At 36.0% G+C, this 25,395-nt stretch overlaps 2 protein-coding genes across 5 annotated transcripts in view; one reads left to right on the top strand and one right to left on the bottom strand.

Moving 5' to 3' along the window:
- LOC129495413 (origin recognition complex subunit 4) overlaps positions 1-18,804 on the top strand; it is an 85,270-nt gene extending 66,466 nt beyond the window's left edge. For all 3 annotated transcript variants that reach the window (XM_055302898.1, XM_055302899.1, XM_055302900.1), the window contains exons 10-14: positions 6,419-6,505; positions 14,012-14,120; positions 15,204-15,299; positions 15,385-15,452; positions 17,729-18,804. In XM_055302898.1, the coding sequence (XP_055158873.1) occupies positions 6,419-6,505; positions 14,012-14,120; positions 15,204-15,299; positions 15,385-15,452; positions 17,729-17,917 (549 nt within the window). In that variant the 3' untranslated portion in view covers positions 17,918-18,804. The remainder of the gene's footprint in view (positions 1-6,418; positions 6,506-14,011; positions 14,121-15,203; positions 15,300-15,384; positions 15,453-17,728) is intronic.
- A 4,611-nt stretch (positions 18,805-23,415) lies between these two features.
- LOC129495412 (activin receptor type-2A) overlaps positions 23,416-25,395 on the bottom strand; it is an 82,316-nt gene continuing 80,336 nt past the window's right edge. For both annotated transcript variants that reach the window (XM_055302896.1, XM_055302895.1), the window contains one exon: positions 23,416-24,638. In XM_055302896.1, the coding sequence (XP_055158871.1) occupies positions 24,444-24,638 (195 nt within the window). In that variant the 3' untranslated portion in view covers positions 23,416-24,443. The remainder of the gene's footprint in view (positions 24,639-25,395) is intronic.

Here is a 25,395-nt window from a genome sequence, read left to right as displayed (position 1 = left end):
TTACTAAACCTTTTGGGCTCTGTAAATTTATCTACACTTGAATTGGATAGCCTAACTTACATGGGCCATTCATATCAACTCTGCATACTAGCATCAGTTTATGATATGCTGACAGGAATTTTCAGTTGGCAGAAAGAAGGGAGAGAGTGTATGTGTGGGAGTGTGTTTAATAACAAAATTAAAAAACAGTGTTGCTGAATAAATCCCACATGGTAGGATCTTTCAAAAATACGGGTCTTCTGAAAGTAGAAAATAATGTAGAGTCCTTGGTCTTAAAAGAATTGGGGTAAACTGGTCTATGATATGAAATACTGATGAAGATGATTAGATCTTTGGATAATTAAAGTTGAAAAGTGTATATTAACTAGCTCTAAAAAAATACATTGTTTTATGTCAAAGTAATAATTATTTTATTATTTTTTTGTAGTTTTATTAAGTTTTTATTTAAATTTCAGTTAGTGGGGCACCTGGGTGGCTTAGTGGTTGAGCCTTTGGATTGCTCAGGTCATGATCCCAGGGTCCTAGGATTGAGTCCCATATTAGGCTCCCTGGATGGAGCCTGCTTCTCCCTCTGCCTATGTCTCTGCCTCTCTATCTTTGTCTCTCATGAATAAATAAAAATAAATCTGTAAATTAATTAACTTCATTTAGTTTATCGAATAAATAAAAATAAATCTGTAAATTAATTAACTTCAGTTAGTTTATCGAATAAATAAAAATAAATCTGTAAATTAATTAACTTCAGTTAGTTTATCTACCGTGAAATACTAGTTTTGGGTGCAGTATCCAGCAATTCATCACTAACGTATAACATGCAGTCTTTATCACAGGAGGTCCCTTCCTTAATACCCATCAACCATGTAATCCAGCCCCTGTGCACCTACTGTCCAGTACCCTCAGTTTGTACTCTGTAGTTAAGAGTCTGAGGGCACCTGGGTAACTCAGTAAAGTGTCCAACTCTTGGTTATGGTTTATGTCATGATCTCATGTCATGAGAGTGAGTTCAAGTCTTTCCTGTGTTTGTCTCTCTTTTTACCCCCTGTGGCCCTCTGTTTTGTTTAAATTCCACATGGATGAAATCACATAGTATATGTCTTTCTCTGACTATTTCCCTTACCATAATACTCTGTAGTTTCATCCATGGCATTGCAAATGGCAACATTTCATTCTTTTTTTTGTCTTAGGTAATATTGTATGTATACACCATAACTTCTTTATCCATTTATCTATTGATAGACATTTGGGTTCTTTCCATAATTTGGCTGTTGTTAGTAATGTGAGTATAAACAGTCATACACAAAACTAAATTCAAAATGGATAAAAGACCTAAATGTGAGACATGAAACCATCAAAATCCTAGAGGAGAACACAGGCAGCAACCTCTTTGACCTTGGCCATAGCCACTTTTTATTAGATCTATCTCCTGAGGCAAGGGAAACACAAGCAGAAATGAATTTTTGGGACTTCATCAAGATAAAAAGCTTCTGCACAGATACGGAAACGGTCAACAAAACTAAAAGGCAACCTTCGGAATGGGAAAAGATATTTGCAAATGACCTATCTGATAAAGGGTTAGTATATAAATATATAAAGCCACTTATTGAACTCAACACCTAAGAAACAAATAATACAGTCAAGAAATGGGCAGAAGACATGAACAGACATTTTTCCAAAGAAGACCTACAGATGGCTAATGGATACATGAAAAGATGGTCAATGTCACTCATCATCAGGGAAAGACAAATCTAAACTACAGTGAGATGTCACATCACACCTGTCAGGATGGCTAAAATTAACACAGCAAACAATAGATGTTGATGAGGGTGTGGAGATAGGGGAACCCTCTTACACTGATGGTGGGAATTGAAACTGGTACAGCCACTGTGGAGAACAGTATGGAAGTTACTCAAAAACAGAAATACCCTATGATCCAGCAGCTGCATTACTCTACTGTGTATTTACCCAAAGGATATACGAATACTGATTCAAAAAGCAGTCATGATTTTTAACCCTAAATATCAATATCAAATTAAAAGTGGGACCTTTGCATTTGTTTTGTTCTTAAACAGTTTTGTTTATCAGCTTTGTTGAGCTATAAGTGACAAAAATTATATATGTTTCATCTGTACAACTTGATTTGATACACGTATACATCATGAAATACCACAGTGAAACTATTCAAAACATCCATCACCCTTAGTAGTTACTATTTTCTTTCTTTCTTTCTTTCTTTCTTTCTTTCTTTCTTTCTTTCTTTCTTTCTTTCTTTTTTCTTTTCTTTTCTTTCTTTCTTATGGGAGGAGGTGAGAATTCTTATGAGCTATCTTATTCTAGCAAATTTCAAGTATATGACACTATTGTTAACCATAGTCACATTTTTAGTGTTAATTATTCGATCTCCAAAATGTACTTATCTTGCATTACTGAAACTTGATTCTTGCTTTGATTATAAAATACAGTCTTCTCATCTAAGCACTGTTAATTTGGGCACTTTCCCTTTTTTAAATTGTTAATTTGGGGACTTTGCTTTTTTTAAATTAAAAGTTCACTGAACAAGGGAAGATCTGGCTGGCTCACTTGGAAGAGCATGCAACTCTTGATCTTGGGGTTGTGGGTTCAAGCCTCACATTCGGTGTAGAGATTACTAAAAGTTCACCAAATAAAATTTCGTCAGTACGTAAGAATACATTGGTTGAAGGTACAGGTTTCCCGTATATCCATGCCCATTTTACCTCCTTTTACTACAGAGTAATTATTTGGTTTATAGCATTTCATACTAAAGGTGCTTTTACATAAAGAGTTCAAATTTTGCATATTAGTCTTTGTTTTACCTTTTCCATTTGATCTGATTGACAATTCTGTATTTTTTTCTAGTGGTACTCTACAGAATTATATGTAAAAATGGTTGATTCTATCCTTAAAATTCAGATATTGTTCTATGCTGTCCTTAGGTGTGGTTTTTCCTTCTCCCTTCTCCACAAATTAATCTTGCTGAGACTCAGGTATTTGTCAGTCCCAGGAAGTCTTTCTGATACTCTATCTTATTATTAAGATTATAGTCTTTAGGAACTCTTTATATTTGGTACTCCCACATTGTCCCTTTCCTTACTTAGATCCAGAGTGGGACAGAGCTCTGGATCTTTGGCCTCTGAATCCACTTTTCTGTGCCTCACTCACAGGCTTTCACCCACAGTTTCTGAACTGATGATATTGTTAGGACAGTATGTTTTTCTGACAGTATGTGTTTCTGCTTTAGAGATTCAAATGCAATCTTTCATGGTCTTTGCTTTGCCAGGACTTTTATTCCTGTCCCTGCTTCCTTTCTTTCCTAAGATGACAGCCCAGGTTGTACAGTGCTGACACCTGTCTTTGTATCCTTCCCAGCCTCTTCCATTTTGTGCATCTGAGTAGGTATATAGAAGTGTTAATTAGATGAAAGGAATTACTCCTGAAGCATAATTCTAGATGGCTCGGAAAATGGTAACCATGTGGCAGGAGTGTGGTTAACCCTTAGGATCATTACTGATCCTAATATCACTGAATTTAGGGGCAGATGGTAGAAGTGAATGTGAGCACTATCCTTTTGGTTTTGGGTGTTTAACAATCTTGCAGTTCTTTTATAATGTAGAACTGGTATCACTGAAGTTTGTGTCTCTTAGTTCTAATACTTTGTTCCCTTTATCCTTATCCTCATTTGCCACTTCCCTTTGGTATGCTAATGATGAACTTCACTTGAAATATTTGTCAGCACCATGGCCAGAGGCCCTGTCCAGGAAAAGTGGGGTTGCGCTGAGGGAGCTATCCTTTCTCTGAGTACTGACTACCCAGCAAGTTTTTTTTTTTTTTTTGATACCCAGATTAAAACAAAAACAATAGTATAGATAACAAATCTCACCTATGGAATCTCATCCAAGAAATAACTTCAGGATATAGGGTTGAATCCTGCCTAACTTGAATGTTGTAGCCCTACCTACCCCGGATGAGTCAAATAAGTTAGGCAGAGTAAATACCATCACAGCATTGCAGAGAAATCCCTGTATGAAGGAGCATTTTAAAAGATGGTATCTAATTCTTCTCAAAGGAAATTCCCTCCCAAAGTACTATAGCTCAGTTCCAGGAATGTTTACCTTCTGTCATAACCTTCCTGTTAGCAGTAGGTGAGAAGATTCAGCAGAAACTGACTAGGAGGTTTAGTACCTATTATGCTGCCACTAAGTTATCCCTGGACAGCATCCTGAGTTTTGAGTTACCAGTAAACTGTGTTACATTCTGCTTACGATCTACCTGTGAAGAGGGCACCATCCAAGCAAACTGTACAATCGGAATAAGAACTTGGCTTCTGCAACTGCTATTCATGTGTTCCATTAGTGAAAAGTTAATGTTTCAGCTTCCTTGAATAACAGGAGAGGTCTGCTTTGTTTCCATGTTCCTGTAAGGGGTGACATCAGCCATTCTCCATCTTTATTTCCCTTGCATCATTTCCTGAGCAAACTCCTATAAAGGAGTTTTCAATCCAGAGAAATAAAATCAGTCGTGTTTCAAAACCCAAGATCTTATATCTTCAGTGACTATCATAGTTAAATAAAATAGACATCCAAAGAGTGCTTTTTTTTTTTAATAATAGCCTTATCTCCAGGTAGTTTTTAGTGTTTGAATCAAGGTGAAAGTGTAATAAGAGATTGTTTTAATGGCTCACATATAGATCTAGACTTTTTTTTAAAAAAGCGTATTAAGTAATTAAGGAAACAAGGTGATAGCTTTCAGAAAGATGGGGAGTTGGATTCAGACCTCTATATAAGAAGAAAGAGTATAGGTTAACCCTTTAAAGCATCATGTGGAAGAAAAGCAGTTAACCAGCTATTCTTAAAAATAACTGAATTCTTACAGAGAAAATTTCTTTTATCAATATTTTTATCCCAGGTGATTTTTTTAATATTTTCAACAGCACTACAGTTAATTGCCAAAAGTTTATGTGTATTACTTTACTTTATTATTTTATGTTCGTCTACTCTACTTTCAAAGGGTACTTGATCCTGTTTATGATAAAAAGATATGTATAGTAATAGCAAACAAATGCTGTTAAAGTCAAAGAGAATAGTGAAAGTCAAAGAGACAAAGGAATGGGGACTTCAGCTAGGATAATGGGATAATGTATTCACTGAGGGCATAAAACTTTATTCCATTATACTAGAATTTATTCCTGAATTTGGATCTTCTTGCAGTAGAAGTAGAGGCAAACCAGTTTCATCTCTAGAAAATAAGGTTTTATGGGTTTTTGTTTAAGAAAAAGAATCCTTATTCCTTGCAGATGATTTTTGAGAATTTATGTCAGTCTTCCCCAGGCTATTTTTGGCTCTGCCAGCTGTTAATTTCCTTTCCTTACTTCTGACTTTTTGTTTAATGCTAAATGTACCTTTTCATTAATTCTAATTCATTGCGGTCACTTGGCTGTTTAGATAACAGCCTTTTCCAGAGCCTTATTGATCTCCAAATTTCCAAAGCGATTAGCTTCTCAAAATATATTTTAGTTTGCACTATTTACATTGTTGATCACTACTTCCTTCCCCTTGGTTTAATTGCTCTCTCTTAGATTCTCTTCCAGTCTTCAATATCTTTCTCAGTCTCTTTGCTCTTCTTTTTCCATTTACTTCTTAAATATTAATAATCAAGTTTCACTTCTTGACCACATCTTCATTCTTTTTAGGATATTCTGTCCCCAAAATATCATTTATGATTTTTTTCTTCCCTCTTAAGCCTTTGCTTTTCCACAAGTCACTATTTGACTTTCCATCAGACCATGTCTTCTATAAATGTCTTAATTCTCTACTTACACTATTAATTCAGACCCCTTTTGTCTCTAATATGGATAGTTGCAGTGGCCTACAATTAGGTTTTTCTGTCCATGTCTTACCATGAAATCACTTTGCCAATAACTGAAACTCAGGGTTACATGACTAATCATCTTCTGTGAGTATGCCACAATCTCTCTGTATTGCTCATGTTCTTCCCTATAATGCTTTCTTTTTAGCTTATTGACTCATATGGTTTAAGCATTCTTTGTATTGCTTTGCCTTTTTTCCCCAAATATGGTAATTCTTACTCTGTTGTGTTTTGTGCTGAGTTTTGATCATCCCCCTGGTATGACTGTATAGTTTCCCTTTTTATACCAGAAAGTTCGGGATAGGTATTATGTTTAATTTTTGTGTATATTTAATTAACATAAAGGGTTAAGAAGAAAATTAATAGACTAGAAATTTCATTTTGATTTTTGTATCCTGCAAATAAAACCAACACCTATTTAATAATCAATAAATAATCAGAGTTAATGAGGTACACCAACCAGTGAGGCACATTATAGTTAGGTTTTAAACTGCCTTCTTCCTTATCTTTTGTTTGTTTGTTTTTTTTCTCTCTCTAGTGTCTCATGGAAGATAGAAGTGTGCGAGAAGTACTACAAAAGCATTTCAATGTTAGCAAAAACCTACGGTCATTACACATGCTATTGGTTTGTATCCATTTTATTTTTGCTACTTATTTTATTTCACCAGGTAATTACATTTTGATGGGAATTGGATTGAATTTACAGATAAATTTTGGGAGAATTACCATGATTACTATGTTGAATCTTCCAATCTGGAATATGGTACATTTCTCCTTTTATTTAGTTTTTCTTTGATTTGTTTAATCATTTTATAATTTTTACCACAAAGAGTTTTTATGCAGTAAATGTATACCTAAGTATTTAATTATTTTTTGGAAATGATACTTTGTAAATATATTTAAATGACATCTTGTTTTTAATTGTTTTCAATATGTTCATTGTTAGTATACAGAAATATATTTGTTTCTAATGGTATAGTAAATGTCTGTGACTACTAAAATTTGTGGCTGCTGGTATAAATATGTCCAGGTACTTTGAAGCAATTTTGCAAATTAGATTTTTAGAGAAACTCAGATGCACAAGACAGCATATACAAGATTATTTAGAGCAATGCTGTTTATAATTGCAAAAAAAAAATGACAGCTGTCAAGGGAAAGAATAAATTGAGTATACATGAAGGAATGTAATAACAGAACAAAATGAATGAGCTGGAAGTGATACCTCAACATGCATAAGTTCTCAGAATAGATGTTCAGTGAAGAAAGTTACAGAGGTACAATATATTTATATAAAATTTAGAAATTAGTCTGTGTTGTCTAAGAATATATACATATGCATACATCTGTTTTTTCTATGCATAAATACTTACAAATGCAGTTGCTGGATTGTACAGTAGTTCCATTTAATTTTTGAGTAATCTACATACTATTTTCCATACTGACTGTACCAATTTATATTCCCCCTAACAGCAGGAGGGTTCCTTTTTCTCCATATCCTCCGTAACACTTGTTCTTATCTTTTTGATACTAGCATTCGGATAGGTATGAGGTAATCTCTCATTGTGATTTCGATTTGTCTTATTCTGATGATTAGTGAGGTTGAGCATTTTTTCATGTGTCTGTTGGCCATCTGTATTATGTCTTTGGAAGTGTCGTTCAGCTCCTTGCCCGCTTTTTAATCCAATCGTTTGGGTTCTGGTGTTGAGTTCTATGAGTTCTTTATGTATTTTGGATACTAACCTCCTAATCAAATATATTTACAAATATGGGAGAAGTAATGAGATTGACTTTTTGGTTTGTTGATGGTTCCCTTTACTGTGCGAAGTATTTTAGTTTTATATAGTCTCACTTGCTTTTTTTTTTTTGTTGTCCTCACATAAAGGCAGTTATAAAAAAATATGCTGAGACAGATATCCAAGAGTTTACTGACAAGAGTATTTTTTAAAGAGTTTTATGGTTTCAGGCCTTGTATTTAGGTCTTTAATCCATTTGATGTAAGAAAGTGGTCCAGTTTCATTCTGTTGAATGTCACTGTCCAATTTTCCAATACTATTTATTAAAGAGACTATCTTTTCCTCATTCTATATTTTTGCCTTTTTGTCAAATAGATTAATTAACAATAAACCTGTGACTTTATTTTTTTATTTAACTATTCAGTTCCGTTGATCTATGGGTCTGTTTCCATGACAGTAGCATACTGGATTGATTACTATAGCTTTGTAGTATAGTTTGAAATCTGGGAGTGTGATACTTCCAGGTTTGTTCTTTCTGAAGATCACTGGCTATTCCAGGGTCCTTTGTGGTTTCATACAAAGTTTAGGATTATTTCTTCTAGTTCTGTGAAAACCGTTACTGGTATTTTGATAGAGATTGCATTGAAGCTGTAGATTGCTTAGGGTAGAACAAACATTAACAATGTTAGTTCTTCAGTCCATGAGCACGGTATATTTTTCCATTTATTTGTGTCATTCTCAGTTTCTTTAATCAGTGTCTTAACAGGTTTTAGAGGACGGGTTTTTTACCTCATTGGTTAGTTAAATGTCTTTCTAGATATTTTGTTCTTTTTGATGCAGTTGTAAATGGGATTGTTTTCTTAATTTCTCTTTCTGCTAGTTTGTTAGTGTACAGAAACACAGCAGGTTTCTGCATATTAATATTTTATCCTGCGATTTTACTGAAGTTTTGTGTTGGTTCTAATGGTTTCTTGGTGAAGTCTTTAGAATTTCCTGCCCTAGTATTATATCATCTGCAAGTAGTGACAGTTTCACATTTTTCTTAAGCAATTTGGATGCCTTTTATTTCTTGTCTGATTGCTGCAGTTAAGACTTCCAGTACCATGTTTATTTTATTTTATTTATTTTATTTTATTTTATATTTATTTATTTATTCATGAGAGAGAGAGAGGCAGAGACATAGGCAGAGAGAGAAGCAGGCTCCTCACAGGGACCCTGATGTGGAACTCAATCCCCAGACCCGAGATCATGCCCTGAGCCAAAGGCAGACAGACGCTCAACCGCTGAACCACCCAGGGGTCCCAAGTACCATGTTTAATAATAAAAGTTTGAGAGTCTGCATCCTTGTCTTGTTCCTGACCTTAAAGGAAAAGCTTTCAGCTTTTTACCTTTTGAGTATGATCCTGGTTATGGATTTTCACACATGGCCTTTACTGTATTGAGGTATGTTCCTTCTATATAACTTTGTTAAGTGCTTTTATCCTGAATGGATATTGAATTTTGCCAAGCTTTTCTGCATCTCTTTTGCCAATTGTATGATTTTTATGCTTCCATTTTGTTAATATGGTGCATCATATTGATTGATTTGTGAATATTGAGCCAGCATTGGATCCCTGGAATAAATCCCACTTGATCATGATGAATGATCCTTTTAATATATTGTTTTCAGTTTGCTAATATTTTGTTGAGGATCTTTGCATCTGTGTTCATTAGGAATATTGGCCTGTAATACTCTGTTTCTGTAGTGTCTTGGTGTGGTTTTGGTATCAGTCTAATGCTGGCCTCATAGTCATTCTTCCCTCTTCAGTTTTTTGGAGTAGTTTGAGAAGTATGGGTATTAACTCTGAATATTTGGGAGAATTCACCTGTGAACCTATCTGGTCCTAAAATTTTATTTCTTGGGAGTTGTTATCATTTTTTAAGGATTTATTTTAGAGAGAGCATGAGCTGAAGGGACAGAGGGTGAAGAAGAGAGAATCTCAAGCCAACTCCACACTGAGTGGAAAGCCCGACATAGGGCTGGATCTCCTGACCCTAAGATCACAACCTGAGCAGAAACCAATAGTTGGGTGCTTAATCTACTACCACCACCCAGGTGCCCCAGAGAAGTTTTTAAATTACTTTTTTGATTTTGTTACTAGTAGTTCAGATTTTCTGTTTCTTCCTGATTCAATCTTAGAAGATTGTGTGTTTCTAGGAATTTATCCATTTCTTCTAGGTTGTACATTTTGTTGGTGTATAAATTTTCAAGGTAGTCTCTTAAAATCCATTAATTTCTGTGGTGTCAGTTGTAACTTCTCATTTATTTCTGATTTTGAGTCCTCTTTATTCTTGATGAATCTTTCTAAAGGTTTATCAATTATGTTTGTCTTTTCAAACAGCCAGCTCTTAATTTCATTGATGTTTTTTCTGGATTTTTAAAAATTTTCTTACTTGTTTTCATTCTGATCTGTATTCCTCCCTTGTTCTGGCTTTAGGCTTTGTTCTTCTTTTTCTACTTCTTTTAAATGTCACATTAGATTCTTTCATTGAGGTTTCTCTTGTTTCTTTAGGTCGGCCTGTTTCAGTCATATCAACTTCCTCCTCAGACTGCTTTTGCTCTGGCCCAAAGATTTTGGAACACTGTTTCCCTTCTCATTTGTCTCCATGTATTTTTCTGTTATCTCTGATTTCTTTCTTGACTCATTGGTTGTTTAGTAGTATGTTATTTGGTTTCCACAAGTTTGTGGTTTTTCTAGGTTTTTTTTCTTGTGATTGATTTCCTGTTTCATACCATTGTGCTCGGAAAAGATGCTTGATATGATTTCAGTCTTATTAAATTTATTGAGACTTGTTTTCTGGCCTAACGTAACTTGTCCTGGAGAATGTTCGACGTGCACTTAAAAAGAACATGTTTGGTGTTTTGTGCTGGTTTTGGATGGAATGATCTGTATGTATCTGCTGAATCCATCTGGCTAATGTATTTTTTGTTGTTGTTTTTAGATTTTATTTATTTGTTCGTGAAAGACACAGAGAGGCAGGTTCATCACAGGGAGCCCAGTGTGGGACTTGGTCCTCTGGGATCACGCCCTGAGCCAAAGGCAGATGCTCAGCCACTGAGCCACCCTGGCTAGTGTGTTTTTAAGGCCAGTGTTTCCTTAATTGATTTTCTGACTAGATCTGTGCATTGATGTAAGTGAGGTGTTAAATTATAATTAACATATAAAATTATAGTATTACATTCAGTTTCTCCCTTTGTGTCTGTTAATATTTGCTTTATATGTTCAGATGCTTCGGTGTTGAGTGCATATATATTTACAGTTATATTCTCTTACTGGATTGATCCCTTTATCATTACATGATGTTGTTCTTTGTGTCTTAGCACAGTCTTTGTTTTTTTTTTTTAGGTCTGTTTTGTTTGATACAAGCATCTCTATCCTGGCCTTTTGTTTGTATGTTTTTATCTATTTGCATGGAATATCTTTTTCTGTCCCTACACTTTCAGTGTGTGTGTATTCTTAGGTCTGAAGTGAATCTTGTATAGGCAGCATATAGATGGTTCTTGTTTTTTTTTTAATCTGTTCAGCATCGCTATGCCTTTTGATTGGTGCACTTAATCCATTGACATTAAAAGTGCTTATTGGCATGTATGCACTTACTACCCTTTCATTGTTTTCAGTTGTTTTTATAGTTCTTTTCTGTTCCTTCTTCTCTTGCTCTGTTCCCTTGTGATTATATGATTTTCTTTAGTATTATGTTTGGATTCCTTTCTCTTTATTTTTTGTGTATCTGTTTTAAGTTTTTGGTTTGTGGTTATAAGTTGGTAGTTGCTTAAATTCAAAAGCATTTTAGGGGCGCCTGGGTGGCTCAGTTTTTTAATCATCCAGCTCTTAATCTTGGCTCAGATCTCAATCTCAGGGTTGTGTGTTCAAGCCCCTCATTGGGGTAACCAATTTACCAGTGAAATTTTGTCATTTATAATTTTTTTTTTACTTCCTCTTAGGGCCTTTTCATTTTTGCTTAAAGAAGTACCTTTACCATTTCTTGTAAGGCTGGTCAATGAAGATGAATTCCTGTATCTTGGAAACTTTTTTTCTCTCCAATTCTGAATAGTAATTTTGCTATGTAGTATATTATTGTTTGTAGTTTTTTTCCTTTCAACACTTTGAATATTATGTGTATTGTTTGAATATTATATATTAGACCTCCTTGGATTACTCTTCTTTAGGGCTTTCTGTACTTCCTGGCCCTGGATGTCTTGTTTCCTTTCCCAGATTAGGGAAGTTTTCAGCTATCATTTCTTCAAATAAGAAATAAGTTTTCTTTTCTTTTTTTAAGATTTTATTCATGAGATACACAGAGAAAGAGGCAGAGAAGGCAGAAGGAGAAGCAGGCTCCTTGCAGGGAGCCCGATATGGGACTTGATCCCAGGATCACCAAAGGCAGACACTCAGCCTCTGCGCCACCTAGGTGTCTCTCTTCAAATAAGTTTTCTGCCCCTTACTCTCCTTCTTCTCCTTCTGGGACCACTAGAGGTGAATGTCTGTATGGTCGATGTTGTCTTCGTGATCCTTTAACATATTCTCATATTTTAAACTCCTTTTCCTCCTCTGTGCTGTACAACTTGGGTTCCATTACCTTGTCTTCAGATTGCTCATCCATTCTTCTGCATCTTTTAATCTGTTGTTCACTTCAAATTATTATATTCTTCAGCTATGATTGATTCCTTTCTATATTTCTTAGCTCTTTGTTGAAGTTCTCACTAAGTTCATCCACTTGTTTCCCAAGTGTGGTAATCATCTTTATGACCATTATTTTGACATCTTTATCAGGTAGATTGCTTAAATAACTCTTATTATTTAGTTCTTTTTCTGAGGTTTCATCATTTTTCATTTGGAACATACTCTTCTGTCTCATTTTATCTGAATCTTTGTGTTTGTTTATATTAGGTAGCTGTGTCTCCTGGTCTTAAAAGTAGTGGTCTTATATAGAAGTCATTCTCTGGAGCCCATACGTACAATCCATTCTGGTCATTAGACCCTGGAGCTTCAGGGCTGTTTTATGTTGGCTACTTGCACTTCTCTCTTGTCACTGGGCCACAGCTGCTGAGAGCACTCGTCAAGGCTGGTTCCTGGCCCATATGGCTGCATTGCCTCACCACAACTACTACAGGCACACAAGTGTGTAGAGCTGGCCCCAGCCCAGGTGGCTGAGAGACCCAGCTGCAGCTGCTGAGGGCAGGTGGGTTGGGCAGCCCCCATGTGGATCATTGTGAGATCTCTCCATGACACTTGTGTGCTTGCTAGTGGGTGGGGTTGGCTCCCCTTCCCTTGGGTAGGACTCATTTAGAAGGGGAACTTCGCTGGGTGGGTGATTCTGATGGTGCAATTCCACAGGGGGATGGCCCTGGCGTGGATAGTGGTGCTAACCAGGTTGATGGATAGTGTCACAACTGGCTCTTGGAAGCATGTAACTAGCTTCGCTGAAGAAAAACAAGAAAAATAGTACTGCTAGCACTTTCATTCCCAAAGAAAGCTCCTATAGATCCCTGTCTCTACAGCATTATGTATACTTTATATTAGTATACCTTCATATGTGGCCCAGACGTTTTTCAAACTGCTGCCTCTGAGCAATTGAAATTGTGTGTGGGCCCTTTAAGAATGGAGTCTCCATTTCCTATCATCCTCTGGCTCTGCCAGAATGAAGCCCCACTGATTTTCAAAGCCAGACATTATGGAGACTCATCTTTCTGTGCGGATACCCAAGGCAGAGGGTGCCCAATATGGGGTTTGAACCCCTCACTCCTCAGGAAGGATTTCCACACCTCCCGCTTGTGGGTCATTGCACTGGGTATTTGAGTTCCTACCCCAACCACATCTCTGCTTCTTTTACCCTTCTCAGTGTGGCTTTTAAAAGTATCTTTAGCTGCAAAAAAAAAAAACCCAAACCAAACAAAAACAAAAAACAAAATCTTCAGCTGCTACTTTCAGGGCATTCACAGAGTTGCTTTATATGTAATTGCAGCCTTGGTGTGTCCATGAGGAGGTGAGCTCAAGGTACTTCCCTGCTCCATTTTCCCCATGAAATCAAAATAACCTTTTAATAGCGTTCTTAACCCATTTTGGATCTCTTCTTGCCCTACTCTTTTCTAAATGTTTTTCTTTTGAGAAATTGTGAATTAAATATATAAGTGGGAAGAGATAGCAGCAAGAACTTTTTTTTTAATGCTTTACATTTATAGAGTTATATAGCATATGTATTAAAATACTATATTTTAATAGAGCCAACTATGAGAATACCTTTCCCAAGCATTGATACTAACTCTCCCATAAGAATAGACTCCAAATTAAATTTTTGGTAATTCAGTAGTATCTCCAGAATGCCTAATAAACCTGTTTTTCTGATCCACATTACCCTAGATGCTCGCTTTAAATCGTGTAACAACATCACACCCATTTATAACTGCAGCAGATCTGATGGAGGCAAACCAGTTGTGCAGCATGGACTCTAAAGCAAATATTGTACATGGTGAGAAACCTGCTTAATTATTTTTTTTATAAGTCTACGTTAATGGAGTTCTTTCAAACCTATACTTAATTATAACACAGAATACTTTTATACTCATAGAGCCTTTAACTCAGCCCTGCAAAAGATATCATCACCCACATTTAAAGTGAAAGAAACTTGAGGCGCCTGGGTGGTTCAGTTGGTTAGGTGTCTGCCTTCCACTCAAATCATGATCTCAGGGTCATGGGATCAAGCCCTACATCAGTAGTTCGGCAACGAGTCTGCTTCTCAACCTCTCCCTCTCCCTCTGCGATCTCTCTGACTCTTAAATGAGTTTATTTTATTCTTAAAATAAAATCTTAAAAATAAAAAACAAAGTGAAAGAAACTTGATACTCTGCCTCCCTTGCTACACTGGATATCCAGCTAAGACTTGTATTGCAGGCATTCACATTGCATCAAGTTCTGCTAAAGAGCATTGGCATTGAAGCGTTCACTATGCCTTTAAAGAATATAACAAATTTTCTTCTCTCCAGGAAAAAAATTTTAGATATAATTTCTACACATTTAGGGTTTCTCTGAATAATCAAGGACGCTATGTGATTTAAAGTTCATAATTGTAGGGTCACCAGGGTGGCTCAGTGCATATGCCTTCGTCTCAGGTCATGATCCCAGAGTCCTGGAATAGAGCCCCACTTTGGGCCCTCTGCTCAGTGGGGAATTTACTTCTCTCTCTGTCTTTCTCTCTCAAACAAAAAATTAAAAATGAAGTACATAATGGTAGTTTCAGTTTATGTTTATTATGGGACACACGATAAGTGCTTGATAATATTCTCTCATCCTTAAAACATCTCTGTAAGCTTTATGCTTCTTAGTTTGCTCTTATTTGTAAGCTACACAAACGCAGGAAGCTTGAACAGTTTGCTTAAGATTGTATAAGTTAGAGTGATTGAAACGCATTTGAACCTGGGGAAGGTCTTGATCTCCTGCCATCCCTCAAAACCATTGTCTTTGACTCTGCCATTCTATTTGGAGGACAGTTCTTTCAATCTTATGAATCAGTAAGTTAATATAAAACTCATAATTTGTTTTCCTTTTACTCTAGGTCTTTCAGTCTTAGAAATCTGTCTTATAATTGCAATGAAACATTTAAATGACATCTATGAAGAAGAACCCTTTAATTTTCAAATGGTCTATAACGGTGAGATGGGACTTTGGTGGTTTCTTTCTGACTGTACCTCACTGCTTATTTGAGCGTCTTAATGTTGGTATTGTTTTCTGTCCAGAATTTCAGAAGTTTGTTCAAAGGAAGGCCCATTCTGTTTATAATTTTGAAAAACCTGTTGTCATGAAGGTAAGACTTAAGTTCTTTTTCTACATACAGGTATATTTTTACATCCAGTTTGGTTGTATATGTCATAGTTGCACGCTTATTAATTTTGTAACATTAGGTGTTTATCTTAGAAATTTTTTTGCATAGCAGACAAAAATTACCTCAAGGTGAAATCTTTGAATAATCTGAAGCAGCCAGTTGTTCCCAGTTTGTGGAAGTATACTGCCCTCTACTGTCTGTTTCTGGCCCTGCATGCTGCAAAGAACTAGACATTACACTGCATGGATAAAATTCTGTCCCTTTACAACTCAAAGGTTGGCTTTATAATCTTAGCAGTAAAAAGACAAAAATGCAGGTATTAGCCATTAAGAAACTAGGGTAAAATATCATAGACTAGTGAGGACATACAAAGTGTTATTAGGGGTTAGTTAAGTCATGAGTTTTAAAACTTGAGAAATTTCATTAGAACATACAATTGTCCACTAAAATATGTGACCCACATAACGTAATTTTGGATTTTCTAGTACCAACAAAAAAAGTAAAAAAAAAATTAAATTAAGTTTAATGACAAATTTTACTTAACCTAATATACTAAAAATATTTTAATCTATAATCAATACAGAAAATTATTAATGAAATATTTTATCTTCTATTTTTTAAAAATTACATGTGTTTACACTTAACACGCATCTTAATTTACTAAATATTCATTGGAAATACTTGCTCTTTAGATTTCATAAAATTTGTAGCTGAAGAAGATTTACATTCTGAAATTGTTCCAAACTAACTTAAAATTTTCTAATTGACTTGAGTATCAGATTTTAAATTAAAATTAATAATAAACTTAAATAAAATAAAAAACCAAGTTCTACGAAAAACAGTAGCCACCTGTGGTTCCCTTACTGGACAGCGCAGTTCTAGAGGACTTTATAGGGAAAAGCATCTTCTTTCCTTTCATCCCTCCCTCTTCTCTTTTCTTTTCTTTTCTTTTAAACTGGCCCCATAAGTCCTTTATCATTCTTTATAGGCCTTAGTGATCAGACTTGTATTTTTTATACCAACTAAAAAATGTGAGTACAAGGCAATTACCATTTCTTCAGAACAACAGGGAAAGAATTTAGCCTACTGCAGGTTGTTTTTTTTTCCCTTTCCTAATGTCCATGTCTATCTGATAGTCATAGTTTGTGGAGGTTGTATTAGTACAAAGGGTTACATGAACATTTAAATTCTTGTGATTTGTACCTGCTCATATCTTAATTTTAAATAAAGTATTTTCCTCCCTAGAAATACTTTAAATCTGTTTTATTCAGCTCCAATAATACCTGCAGCTTCCAGTGTTTTCTCATTTTCAGAAACAAGTGGTGTCTGAGTTATTTCTCTTTTCATCAGAAGACTTTTTATGATACATAAAGAATAAATTCCAAAGTTTTTTGTTTGTTTTTTGTTTTGTTGTTGTTGTTGTTGTTTTTACAGTGTGGTTGTAAGGATTAAAAGCTCCAGAATCTATTCCATTTTGTCAGTATTTAATGGTTATTATGTCATGACTTAATGGTTTGTTTTCATACTCTAATAAAATACCTAAAACAACAATCAGGGTTGGAAAAGACATAATACATGAATATTAGAGGTAAGAGGAAACAGTAAACAGCTCTTTTGGGGAGGGAGATGGAAGAGAAGGCTGTTTTGACTGGTTGTGGCATGTGCTTCAGACTTCTTAGGGAAAAAGGAACCTGTCTTTCCTTTGTGCCCATACCACTCTGCTGAACCATTTATTTTATAGGATCAGCTGAACAGGCATGGTGTACTGCTAGGGATCATTCCTGCCTCTGGCTTTTTTTTCATCTATGTTAAACTTCTACATAGCAATGTCTTACAGAACTAAAAAGTGAATGTAAATGGAAATTTGAATGACCTAAGTAATTAGTTAAAAATTGACTAGTCTTACCAGATGTTAGGTTTTCATAGAGAGAGCTAGAAGCCCTTCCTTTAACTTCAGAACTAGCAGGTGTTAGATACAGAATGAGCTTTGGAAGAAAAACTATATTGTGCAGACTGAATTAGAGTTTGCCCTGTTCACATTCAACAGTGCAAAGACAGATAATTGTATATTGACACTCCTTCACCTGATAGATGAAGTTTTTATGAGGTTGATGAGAGTTGTTTTTGAGCCCTGCTAATTTCTATTAAGTTTTGTTTCCTGGCACTCTGTTCTACAGTTGACCACAACCCTCATTGTTCCCTAGATTAACATTATTTACTTCCTCTATTCAACCTTAACTATTTCTTTCATCTTTCAGGCTTTTGAACACTTACAACAATTAGAATTAATAAAGCCCATGGAAAGGACTTCGGTAAATACACAGAGAGAGTACCAGCTGATGAAACTCCTTTTGGATAATACTCAAATTATGAATGCTTTGCAGAAATACCCCAACTGTCCTACAGATGTCAGGCAGTGGGCAACATCCTCACTAAGCTGGTTATGAATATAACCAGTGGCTTCAGTTATGAAGTTTCAGGCCTACTTTTCTAAGGAACTCAAAGCTATTGTCCTTTAACAAGATATGTTACTACATTTTCTTATAAACCTGTATTTTTGTATTTATGGGGACTGTTACACATGTAGTATCTGGGCTTTGTCTTGCCTTTGAGTCGTGAACAGTTACTTACCATTCCAGTGAGTTAGATTATCTTGTAAGTAGCAGTTCAAAGAAATAAATGTGACTGTTTTAGGGAATGAACCATATGTTTATTTAATACTTGTCAAGTATTTATGTAGTATATTTGAAGAGTTCGTTTCAACCCAGCAGCCAAGTGCTCTTACAAATCCTAAAGTAGTAAAGAAACAATGGGAAGAGTTGAGGTGTACTGAGTAATCTTTTGGTCCATTGGGAGGTGCTGCATTTTTTTTTTTTTCTCTATCCATGGAAAATTTGGATTCTATCCCAGACCCAGGTCTTCTAGTTCAGAAGACTGAACAGTTTGGCCCGAAGGTAGTTCACATGGAAGAAAAAGGTGAAAAGTTCGAATATGAATTTCTTCCAGGCTTCTTTTCAGAAGGTGGTACTTACTCATATTGTCTATAGAAGAATGCCTTGTAGAATTTTTTAAAAGGCAAATTCTTGGGCCTGTCACAGTCCCAAAAGAACAAAATTTGTCTTTTTAACAGGGACTTTAGGAAATTCCTGGAAAAATATTCCTGCAATTAATGTGAAGTGTTTGGCACTATTAACTAAATTCATTTGTATCAAAAATTAAATCCCTCAAGGGAATGTGGAAGTGCTCACCTTACAGATTCAGGAGTTAAGGCAGGAACTCATTCAGGTATCTGTTTAAAGTGCAATTTAATAAACATTTGCTAAGTGGTAGTGACTTCATTTGTTCAAGAATATTTTATTGCCTATTTTCATGGAAGGTTTATCAAAGACAATCCGTATCCTTGTGTAGTTCATAATCCTTTTAACTGTCAAACACGCTGTGATATTCAGGGACTATTATTTTACAGTTGAGAAAACTAACATAGTAGTGGCAAGTGTTCGGAATCACACAGGTAGGGAATGATTGACAGACCCTGAAATTCAACTCAGATTTGACTGACACCAAAGCCCTACTATCAAGAGCTAAAATTCATTAATGGGTTCTTGCCATGTATTTTTTAAAGTACGCTCTAAGAAATGATTTATCTGCTTTTCAAGAAGTATCAGGTGTAGAATGGACTGTAATATTTCTGTGTGTAAATGTAGCTCTTCAGTTCAACCTTTTTTTTTGCAGACATAGCTGTTCATTCCCTGCCTCTAAGTCTTCAGATCACTGTCATTTACTTTTCAGCAGTGTCTCAGTAAAGGTAAGGCTGGCATACTGGTTCTGTGCAATAGTCTACAGATTTTTAGGGGGTATTTTGCCAAGATTGATGGTAGCATCACTCTTAACTAGAAGCAAGGATTTTACTCTTGAGCTAAAGTTTTCCTTTTAAAAAAAGTTTCCTGAACTATTTTAGGGAAGTACTTATCTGCAGGCACTCACTGTGAAAGCATCTAAAGAACTTGATTTTAAGATTGCAAATTACTAGCTTAAGATGCCACTAAAAGGCTGAAAGCTCTCATCTGCCTTCCTGGTTATGGAAGACCTACAGAAGATCTGTCAACAGCCAGTATACAGATTGTAAAACTTTAAGTAGCAGCGTGGGTTTTCATTTTCAGTGAAACAGTTCTTAAATTAGAAAAAAAAGTGGTTAGCAAAGGTCATACAAATAAATAAAGTATGTGCCTATATTACAAAGGCATTTTTTGAGGCGAGGAGCAATGTTGATGTTCCCCTTTACATATTCCATAATACAAAGAAGCTGAGATGTACTTAAAATTTAAGGTCCATCTCTTAAATTGCTTTAAACCATCAATAAAAAAATAAACTTGAAAAGCCCTAGTAAAAAGCTTTGAAGAATAAACAAATAGGGCTTAGGGAATGTTTTCTTCATGTATTAGAGGAGGAGTGTGGCCTTTTAAATAACACAACCCACAGGAGCTCCATGAGTCATCAGATTGAAAAACAGGTGAGGAAGTGCTAGAGGCTTCAGTAGGCCTGGCGGATGGGACCCCTCCAAGTACCCTTGCTGAAGCAGGATCTTCCTCAGAACACCTCCGGTTCACGCGTACACGTATGTGAATGGCTCTGGGGAATTAAAACTGGCTGGTCCTAATGTCGTGTGTTGAGTATATGCTGTGTATTAACTCCCCCGAGAACCTGCTGTGCAGGACATGCTGCGTGAGACCATTTCAGTCTTTGGCAGAGATTCAGCGCACGCTCCACCATAGTTTGCGTGTTCACTTGGTTTAGAAGGCGGTGCGGATCTTTCAAACTACCGTTACCTAAATGTTCTTTCCTTCACGTTTACCCTAAAAAAAATACTGAGAATCGCCCTGGTGTGAATTGTGACACTGCTCCCACCGCACTTCCGGGACTCTCCTTTGAAAGGAGAGATAAACACAAGATAAACAAAAGCCACAAGATAAACAAAAGCCTTAGCAACATTAAAAATGTAAATGGATGGCAGCTTCCTCACAGTTACTCTTCCCCTAAGTGTGAATACCAGAATTCTTCCATTGAGTCAGTAAATTAGTTACCATCCTTAGGAAATAGAATTTGTGTCTGTGATGACTACTCCCTAAGCCACGGTTTTCAGTTTCCGTAGGAACATGAGGTAACTAACGCGCACCAGCCTCTGGTTTCCTGGAACTGGCAGGACTAATAGCCTTCGTGGGGCGAGCCGTCTGCTTAGACGCAGAAGGGGGGACCCCAGCCTTGACCAGCTTGCCTTCTCTCACCATTGTCCCCATTCTTGCCGGTGTCAAGGTATGAGCCTTGCCATGGACGATAAAGCTGCTGTTCCCTCTTTAAGAAAAATAAATTTATTATTAAAAAAATGTATGTACAGCTAAAGAAAAACTGCATAAACATCATACCATATTCATTTTTTTATTTAACTCGGGGGTGGAATGGGGATAGCATACATTTTATTGTACAATATTTAACAATCACTTATTCAAGGTGGGGTTTTATGGGGCTTTTTTTTTTTTTAGCTTTTTGTTAAATACTTGCAGAAAAAAATAGCAAGTACAATTTGACAGTAGTACAACAACCTGTGCCCAAAACACTGACAAGAAATACAGAGTAAAGCTAAAATAATTGCTTACCAATATTTTGAGAGGTAACAAATAGGATGTGGATTGAGACTGCATAAAAAATGTACTGCTGGTTGAATATCTGAGGTAAATGATGTTCAATTAAGATGCTACTTGTATCATTTTGCCCATAAATTGGTAAATAATTTTATGCACATTATTCCAAATGTTTCTAAAAAGTAATGTTTTAAAAAGGTAAAAAAGAGAAACTGGAAAATACTTGTGGAGAAGCTTTTTTTTTTTTTTTTTTTAAGTAGTAATCACTTTTAATTCCACTTGAACTTCTCACCCGGCCAGGGTTTTTTTCCCTACCCACCTGCATGTTACGTAAATGTAGCTGTTACTTTAGGATTGAGGAAAGGAGGAAGAGAGGTTCTTTTTAAATTTCATGATAGAGGATTCTATTTTAAATTCCAAACTTGTTGGGCTTTTTTCCTGATTGTATTTTTCAAAACATCACCATGAAAGATAGTGCAGGTTCATGGGCCCAACCATTTTGAGGCACAGTCTCTGTTCTGGAATTCACAAGGTACCTGTAATAAACATTCAAACAAGAGTCACACTTCACATGCTAAAAACTTCCTAGCATCTAAGATACATACAAGAGCTGTGCAGGGCATAGACTCCGAGTAAAGCCGAACACTGGTTAATCCATCAGTCCTATGGCAGTTGATCATAAAGCATTCCATACACAGAGATTTGGGCAAGGTAAAGAGTGGAAGTTAGAGCAGCAGTCCTGATGGGTATCAGAAAGGCAAAATACAAGACGAATCATAAGGAGCACCATACACATGAGGAAAAAATTACTGGGGTCTCAGTGCACCCCAAAACAAAGAAGTCATCGTTTTTCTCATTCTTTGATTTTTTTTTTTTTTTTTTTTTTTTTTTTTTAGTATCCATAGCTCAAACTTTTTGTGAGCTTGCCCACTCTGCGCTGACTGTAAACCAAACACGAAAATGCCCTGCAAATGAAAGTTTTAACAAGACTAGGTGTCAGGACAGGTAGTCACTGGAACATTCTTATTTTACTGCTTATAAAAAGCATTTTCCTATTAATATAGTTTTCAAAAGGATACACGTCTTAAAGTTGGTTAGCTAGAGTTAAGTACGATACCCAGGATTTCTAAAAATTTTTTCTAACATGAAAACTATCTTTTGAATAACTGATCTTATAAAATTTATCTCTAGTGCTCACGTAAGCCATTCATCCTAATATTCCTTGTTTTGATTTGATTTGATTTTTTCCTTACTTTTAGAAATAGGGTTAAAATGTTTAGAACAGGAGATTGGCGATTTCCATGTGTGAAACATTGTCACTTTTCCATCTTGATTAGTTTCAGAGTGGAAGTAAAGCCAAATCAAGAAACTGAGGTGTCAAGTACTTTTTGAAATAGAGTGAACTCAACATCGAAAAGGGAATTTTAGGAATACACTGAAAACTTGGGTACACGTGCGACCCAAGAGCACAACGTCCTGGATGGTGTGTGGCACACAGACAACAATGCTATTACTCGTCTTTCCCTCCCTGCTTTAGAGTGTGTTGACCTATGCATTATTTATAAATAATTTATTATTCCCAGAGATTAAGTGCACATTATATGTAAAATGTAGTGTACTGTGTGGTTAAATAGCCATTTGAAGATAATACATTCACAGTGAGCTCCTGATAGTGACATGTAAAAAATCCTTTTATAAAATTAATGTATGGATTTTAAAATAACCTGATGAAAGTACATAGCATAATACTGGCTATTTGTTGGTCAGTAATCTAGGAATTCAGGAAATTGCTGTTTTACTTTGGCCTACATAAATTTGAGGAACAATCCAATCATATTCTATCTAACGCAGTATTGTTTTGAAAAGCACTTTGGCACCTACCTACCATCGCTTCCGTTTTCTTATCAAGGATAAGGCATGAACTATCCTAAGAATCCTGGTTGTCAAAGCAATTTGCGGGAAGAGGCAAGAGGCTAGGCGGTCTTACCTCTGTCGATGTCGGTTACCTCTAAATGTCATTGCATATTTTAACTTGTTATCCCTGATTTGTTTTAAAGCAGTAACATCTGAAATCTGTGCTTAGAATTTAAAACCTCTATCCTAGGATAATTCTCTACAGATCACAGACCTCAAATATTACTCTGACAAGATGGCACCAGGCAGAAATATAGTGATAAAGGTACGCGTCTCAAAGCAGAGAGTGAGGAATTCTGGGTAATGACACTTCCTGAGGTGATCCTTAAACAGTGATCAAGAATGTCCCACACACTGTTTGGTGAAAAGAAATACACTACAATTCTACACATATAAATAGGAAAAAAAAATCTATTTTAAAAGAATAAAAATGAAGAGCTTTCCAGTGTCACAGCTCACTTTAAAAAATTTAAATCATGCTTAAATTTTCAAATATTCCCCAAACACAGCACACCTAAAAAAAAGTACTTAGGTAAGTATGCAATAATTTGGGAACTGGATAGAAGATGAAGCTTTAAAACATGGGAGGAAAGGGGGAAATGACATTTTTTCATTTCAAAAAACACTTTTTTTCCTTAAATACAAAGCTAGCACAAGAAAAGCTAAAACACTGCTTTATGAATGGCCACTTAGTGTTGGCACTAAGCATAGCTTACCTTTTTTTCTTAAATAACACAGTGAATTTGTAATACCTTGTTACAAAACATGGATCAATTTATTATTCAAATTTTGTTAGTGTTTTCAATTTTATAATTTAGCAACCGTGGAACTGAGGTATACCTTGTTGAGGGAGGTTAAAGTAATGCTTGGAAGCCTCTTTACTGTACCCCACTTTGATGACTTTATGTACACAGAACAGCAGCACACTAAACATTCACAAGCTGTGTCATATTGGCATTACAATAGTCATTTATAGAAACACAACAGCAAATGCAATAAAAACAAGTTACCCTTTTTAAAATCTGAAATGAAAAGTTTTCGATTTAAAAAAAAAATAGCAGTAGTTCATTTAAGGAATTAGTGTCTTCCGACAGACATTTAGAAATCTGATGTCAGTTTTCAAACACTTGATTAGCCAGGTCCAAAAGATCCTTGATTTGGAGAGGGCTACGTTCTTCATGTACACGTTTTCAAAAGTTTCTTTATAGAGTCTGCAGCTTTCCTTAGTCTCGTGTCCTTGGCGTCTGCTGCGGGCAATGCTGGACGTCTCCCAGAGCCACATTTTGAAACGAGGGTCTTCTTTCTGACCTGTCCAGGAGACACCGTGTTCATTTCTCACAGAAAATAAACTGTAAGCAGTTCCGTTAGCTTAGCAGCTCCAGTTCAGAGTCCCGTTTCTCACTGTGTACACATGGTGCCACCATCATAGACTAGATTCTTTGGGAGGAAAGTCAACATTTGTCACCATCGTGACCACTGTTACAATGTCCTCTGTGGTAATGATATTTGTTAGTCTTTGCATCTGAGTGATTCTTTCACCTACACATCCAGCTGATAACCTGGCTTCTGCATCGTGATCCCAACATTCTTCTATCGTTTCACAGAGCATTGCCATCCCCTAAAAAGGAAAAACATATTCAAACACAGTAGCAAATTCTGTTTCTATTAGGAGACAATAAAATGTCCATGAAGACATGAAGAAATGGCTATTTTTGTCCATTGCAAGATTAGCCAAGTTTGATGTTCTAGGTCAACATTCACTTGTCTCTACTGTATGCGGGAAATGGAAGAAAAGCACCAAGAAAGAAAAAAATAAAATTTCTTACAGCACTGGAGACTGTCCCAAGAGGTTATTAGGGTTTTTTAATTCCAAAAACCCTTGTCCCATTGCTTATAAACCAGGTCAGTTAGAGGCTAACCCGTGAACTGGGCTCAATCAAAAACCAAGCCTAAATTTTTTTTTTAACCAATTTTTACTGTTTTCTTAGTTAATACCAGCATTTCTGTTTTGCAGTTAAATAGAAAAAAAGGTTGCAAAAGCATCCTGGAGATTCTCTGTCTGCTTTGTATCCATCTCCAGTTATATTTGGACCAAAATACCGAGGGCAGTTGTGTCCCATTCACCTACCTAAATCTCTAGTTTTAGAGCATTCTGAAGAACCCGAACATAGTCCAATCCCAAATCAAAACACGGAGAGCGGAAAACTTCACTTTTTAGCTTGGGAAGTTGCGGATCTTCGAGGTCCCCCACCTACCCGCAAGCTCAGGGTCAAGCACTTGCCTCCCTAGGAGCTTTGCAGACAGACAAGACCACAGCAGTGCGAGCCCCTTGGGTTCTAGGACTTCACCATCTCCCTCACGGCCCTAAAACTCTA

The sequence above is a fragment of the Nyctereutes procyonoides genome, unplaced genomic scaffold, assembly GCF_905146905.1.
Source record: "Nyctereutes procyonoides isolate TBG_1078 unplaced genomic scaffold, NYPRO_anot_genome, whole genome shotgun sequence".
Lineage (NCBI taxonomy): Eukaryota > Metazoa > Chordata > Mammalia > Carnivora > Canidae > Nyctereutes > Nyctereutes procyonoides.
The sequence above is the reverse complement of the archived record's forward strand: the minus strand, read 5'-3'. Positions and strand labels throughout refer to the sequence as shown.